General features: G+C 42.1%; 1 protein-coding gene across 1 annotated transcript in view; it reads right to left on the minus strand.

The window, feature by feature from the left end:
* The window catches only part of LOC134574793 (collagen alpha-1(XXVII) chain-like), a 53,218-nt gene extending 48,833 nt beyond the window's left edge, over positions 1-4,385 (minus strand). The window contains exons 1-2 of the mRNA XM_063433865.1: positions 4,340-4,385; positions 833-992 (exon numbers count right to left, since the gene is read on the minus strand). Of these exons, the coding sequence (XP_063289935.1) occupies positions 833-992; positions 4,340-4,385 (206 nt within the window). The remainder of the gene's footprint in view (positions 1-832; positions 993-4,339) is intronic.
* Positions 4,386-6,000: the final 1,615 nt, after the last annotated feature.

Consider the following 6,000-nt stretch of genomic DNA (forward strand, 5'->3'; position numbering starts at 1 on the left):
CTGGATTTATGCATAAATTCGCATTACATGGAATATCATATATATATATATATATATATATATATATATATATATATATATATATATATATATATATAACATGAAATTCACCTCCATTTGTCTAAATATACATAGGGATTAAGGTCCATTTGTCTAAATATACATAGGGATTAAGGAGAAAGCGCAAGTAACATTTTCTTTTCTTTGGTTTTTACTATATATTGGGGCTGATGTGTGTTGTAGTCCTTGCTGCTTAAGCGCAGGACTTCTCTTTTTGTATTTGTATAACATGAAATTCAGTTTAGTCAAACCTTAAGCTCTTGACTGTCATTAACAAGGATAAAACCCAGTAATCAAAAAAGATTTACCATGAAGTCAACTTACCCAGAGAAGACCAAACCTCCAGGGATGGGAGGGAGGGATAATACTCGCCTCTGTGTCATTAATAAAATCATGACTTTACGTCATGTTAATAGTAAAATCTGTAAATTGTATTAAGACACAGAGGCTCCTATTATGCTAGTTCAAAGCTGTGAAATTATGTCTCCAGTGAAGTGTTGAATAGGTCTAAAGTAGAAATCATGGAATGTAGACTCCGAAGACCAGCCGCTCTCATAATATCCTCCAAGCGACAACCAATCGAGGAAGCCTTAGAAGCCATTGCCCATCGAACCGAATGAGGCACAGACACATAGGTATCAATACCTGCTAGAGACATAACGTATTTGACCCACCAGGCTAGAGTAGACACCGGAAGATGAGACTTTTGGAAGGAGACGAAGAGTTCCTGTTTCAAAGGATTCTGTAACGTAGTGGAACGATGTTCACACACCCATTAGTATGCAACAGGGCAAAGGAGAGATCTATTAGGGAAAACTGGGTAAAATTGATTTTAGAGGAGGTTTTTGTCCTCCGTGAAATGTCAAAGAGGACACCTTCTGGAGTAAAGGAATGAGCAACCACCTCAAGAGCTCGTACGTCAGAAAAACCTCCTGCAAGAAAAAAAAAATTAAAAATTAAAGACAATAGAGACGTCCCACAAGACAGAGTATCGTGGTAAGGGTGGATGAGCAAACCATATTCCTCAGAGAAGTCAATATATGACAGGATGTCAACCGACAGGCGTCAAATTGAAACTTTGATGGCCAGCAGAAATGGACGATCGGTAAGGTCCACAGTGCGATAGGCTTTACCTTCATCATAGAAGTCAGAAAAATGGAGGACGGACATAAAAGGAGCTGATATGGGATTTAAATTTAATTTCATGCACCAACTATGCCATCTGCTCCAAGCAGATCTATAAGCCTGTCTCGTGTTGGGTGCACCCTTGATAAGTTGGGGAGTTGATTGCGAAACTCCCTTGACTGACCAAGGTTCCCTGAAATAGACTACACTATGAGATGCAAGAGACCTTGGAGAACAAGGGGATGAGGTACACCGCCTGGATTCTGAAGAAGGCACTTGAGAGATGGAAGGTCGATAACCCTCTTCGTAAGAGGAGAGAACTATGGTTGGGACGGCGATAGAGGAGCCACGATCACCAGGTGTCGGGCTGGTGATATCGATGGAAAGGCAACAGGGAATCAGTGCAAAGGGCAAAAAATTCGTAATTCCTTGGAGAAAACATTCATAGCCAGTGTTATCGGATCTGGTCTCCAACTGAAAAAACGGGAAAGTTGAGCATTCAAACGAGAAGCGAAAAGATCTATTTGCAATAGACCACATAGGTTCCAGATGTCTTGGGCCACCCACTTGGAAGGACAAAGCCAAATATGGGCAGGTCCACATGTAATATTAGAAGGGTCACTCTCAAAACACCAGTATGGCCGATTAGCAGTAAGTAAGTCCCAGAAAAACAATGGAAGGTGTCACCCTCAACACAGCAATTTGCCTTATGGGCATCAATTACATAAGTCCTGGTCAAGGTCATCAGCAACCAATAAGCTAGGGCTCAGTGTTAGGATCACCAAGAGAACATGTTTTAATGAAAAACCTTTGTTTTCATTTAAGAGACACAAGAATTTCCATGACCATTTGATGCAGAATGTGGATGAAGATGCACAAGGTGAAACAAATGGATTATGGATGAAGACACCAGCGGGGATGTATCGCTGTGGACACTGCATCAATTGTAATGGAGTGATTATTGGTGATCATTTTGTGCACCCGAGGACTGGCAAAAAGTGTGATTGGTGAGTTTTATAATAATAAAAGGTAGTTTGTAGTTTATATGCTTAAGTGCCCCTGTGGCCTAGCGTATGTGGGCAAGACCATAAGGAAATTCATGACCAGGATCAGGGAACACAAGAGTCACATAAGAACCAATAAAATCCAATATCCTGTGGCCCGACATTTTTTAGAGAATAAACTCACTGTTTCTCAATTAAGATGCCTGGTCTTACAATCAGTTAAACACCCGAGAAGAGGAGGGTCAAGGGAGATGTTTCTGAAACAGCGAGAGCTACACTGAATATACGAACTGCAGACTGTACCCAAAAGGCCTTTAATGAAGAGAGAGATTTCTCTCCTTTCTTGTGGTTAGTTGTTGCAATTAGTTTTTTTTTTCTCTGCCTGTGTATAGTTTGTATCAGTATTGATTTTATTATGTTTTTTTTTCATAGATCTCATTGTGATGTGGTTGGACCTCTGCAGCCTCTAAACTACTTTCAATTACTTCCTCCCTCAGGCTATCCCAGTGGGCTAATTCTCCCACCCATGACCTAATCTTCACTTATGCATGTACAGTATCTAATATCTGCAACACTCCATTTCCTCTCTCTGATCACCACCTCTTATCATTTGCTCTCGTGTACCCCATCACCCAACAACCTCAGCCTAACCCCCCTCAACTCAGGAGGGACTTGATCTCCAGCAGTTGGCAGCTGATATTGATTCACAACTGCTGTCCATCCTTCCCTCTCCAGTCCTTCACTGGCCATCTCCGCATATAACACCTCTGCCTTGAACGCTGCAGCACCACTCCAAACAAGTACCTCGAGGAGGACCCGCCTCCAACCATGGCATTCAACACGCTACCTGCAAAGATGCTCCCGTTGTGCTGAATGCTCCTAGAGGAAGTCTCACACCCAGTCAGACTTTCTCCATTATAGATTCATATTGTGTTCATACAGCGCAGCCCTTGCCCTTGCCAACAGTCCTTCTTTTCCTCTCACATTAGTTCATGCTCCTGCAATCCCAGGCATCTCTTTGAAACCTTTAATTCTCTTCTTCGCCCTGCTGTGGCCACCCCCCAAACTAACCTTACTGCTAATAACTTTGCATGTTACTTTACTGACAAGATTGAACAGCTAAGGAAATAATTCTCCCCTCCTTGCCATTCTGTTTCTCAACCACACATAGATCACCCTTCAGACATTCTCCCTGGCTACTGACCAAGAGGTGGCTGCTCTTCTCTGTTCCTCTCGCCCCACCACTTGCCCACTCGATCTTGTCCCACTCACCGTATTAGATCTCTCTCCATTTGTCTCGTGCATCCCTTAACACACATCTTCAACTGCTCTCTCTCTTCTGGCATTGTCCCTGCTGACCTTAAACATGCCACGGTAGTACCTTTACTAAAAAAAAACATCCTTCGATCCATCCACCCCGTCTAACTATCGTCCAATATCCCTGCTCCCTTTTTCCTCAAAGCTTCTGGAAAGACTTGTCTTTACCCGAGTGTCTCATTTTCTCAATTCCAACTCTCTCCTTGACCCTCTTCAATCTGGCTTCCGCCCTCTCCACTCTACTGAGACTGTGCTTATCAAAGTTACTAACGACCTAATCGTAGCTAAATCCAAAGGCCACTACTCCATACTAATTCTTCTTGACACCGTTGATCATGCTCTCCTTCTTCAAACTCTTCAATCACTTGGTCTCTGTGACTCTGTCCTCTTGTGGTTTTCCTCTTATCTCTCCCATCGCTCATTCAGTGTCTCTTTTTCTAATGATACCTCCTCCCCTCGTCCTGTCCCGGTTGGAGTCCCCCAAGGCTCTTTCCTTGGTCCCCATCTATTTTCTTTTTATACTGCCTCTCTTGCAAACTTATTACCTCATTTGGATTCCACTACCACCTGTACGCTGATGACACCCAGTTTTATCTCTCCTCCCCGAACCTCTCCCCTGCCGTCCTGCAATGTGTCACTGCTTGCCTTTCTTCCATCTCTGACTGGATGTCCTCCCGCTTTCTGAAACTCAATCTCTCTAAAACTGAGCTCCTTGTCTTTCCTCCTCATAATACTGATCCTCCTCTTTCGCTCTCCCTTCAAGTTTGTGGTACCCACATCAGTCCATCCTTGCTAGCGCGCTGTCTTGGTGTCATACTTGATTCTGTCCTCACCTTTGAGCCTCACATCCACCATGTTGTCAAATCCTGTAGTTTCCATCTTAAAAACATAGCCCGCATCCGCCCCTTTCTTGCACCAGATACTACCAAGGAGCTTGTCCATGCTCTAGTAATTTCCCGCATGGATTATTGTAACCCTCTCCTGATTGGTCTTCCCAAAAGCCGTAGTGCACCGCTACAGTCCATAATGAACACTGCTGCCAGACTGATTTTCCTCTCTAGTCGTTTCTCTCACACCTCACCCCTCAGCCAGTCCTTACATTGGCTTCCTGTATGCTATAGGAGTCAATTCAAGGTAATAACTCACACCTATAAAGCACTGAACAACTCTAGCCCCTCTTATATCTCCACACAGATCCATAGGTATGTCCCTTCTCGGTCTCTCCACTCTGCCCATGACCATCTCCTGTCCGTTGTCCGCACCCGTACGACCAACTCACACTTGCAGGATTTCTAGCGGGCGGCTCCCTTCCTATGGAATAGCCTGCCTACCGCCATCAGACTCTCCCCTAGTCTTGCATCTTTTAAGAAGTGCCTAAAAACTCATCTCTTTAGGAAAGATTATGGCCTCCCAGAGTAACCTCTACCTCACATACCTGTCTCTTGCTCTCTCCTAAAGGGCAGCCCACCTTATTTGACTGCAAATCCCTGTCCTAATGTGTTTTACACCCCACCTCCTATAGAATGTAAGCTCAATTGAGCAGGGTCCTCTTCAACCTATTATTCCCGTAATTTTATTTGTAATTGTCCTATTTATAGTTAAATCCCCCTCTCATAATATGGTAAAGCGCTACGGAATCTGTTGGCGCTATATAAATGGCAATAATAATAATAATAATAACATGTCTGGAGAAATGGATACTCATTGAATCTGGACGACTTATGCGCCATTGGACAGAACCAGTGGAGATCTGTTGGAGGATTTAATTATTTACAGAAGAATTTTCTCGAAATCCGTTTTTTTTTTTTTTTTATAGAGCATGTACTGTGTATATATATATATATATATATATATATACACAGTACATGCTCTATAAAAAAAACAAAAAACAGTTGCTGCCCTGTACCTATATATATATATATATATATAGGTTCAGGGCAGCAACTGTTAAGTGCTGGATATATTATCTATATTCTGTATGCCTTCCACGGTTTTCTTTGTTGGGTCTGTTAATATTGGATACTATAATGAGATATTGCATTGGTTGATACTATGACTATGTTATATTCTTTCATTTATATTACTTATGTTGGATACATTATGACAGTGTGATCATATGTGTGAGAAAAGAAGAAAACATTTTTTCATATCTATGGGATATATTTGGGATACATTTTGTCACTGATAATTTACAGATTTTACTATTAACATGACGTAAAGTCATGATTTTATTAATGACACGGAGGCGAGTATTATGCTGCACTCTTTCTTTATTTACCTCAGCAGCAAAGAAAAATAACATTAAATCAGTATAAAAGAAACCAGTAAATAACATGAGGTATATCTTCCTAGCAACAGGAACAGCCAATCATCATCCTCTTTGTAGCATAATAGGCAGTGTCCAGTATACAACTTCCTCTTTCTTGCGATCCCGAACTCCTCCTCAATATCACTGAGCTTGGATTCAGAGTTCAATTGGGCTTTTGCCCTTTTC

The sequence above is a fragment of the Pelobates fuscus genome, chromosome 10 (genome assembly GCF_036172605.1).
Source record: "Pelobates fuscus isolate aPelFus1 chromosome 10, aPelFus1.pri, whole genome shotgun sequence".
Taxonomy (NCBI): domain Eukaryota; kingdom Metazoa; phylum Chordata; class Amphibia; order Anura; family Pelobatidae; genus Pelobates; species Pelobates fuscus.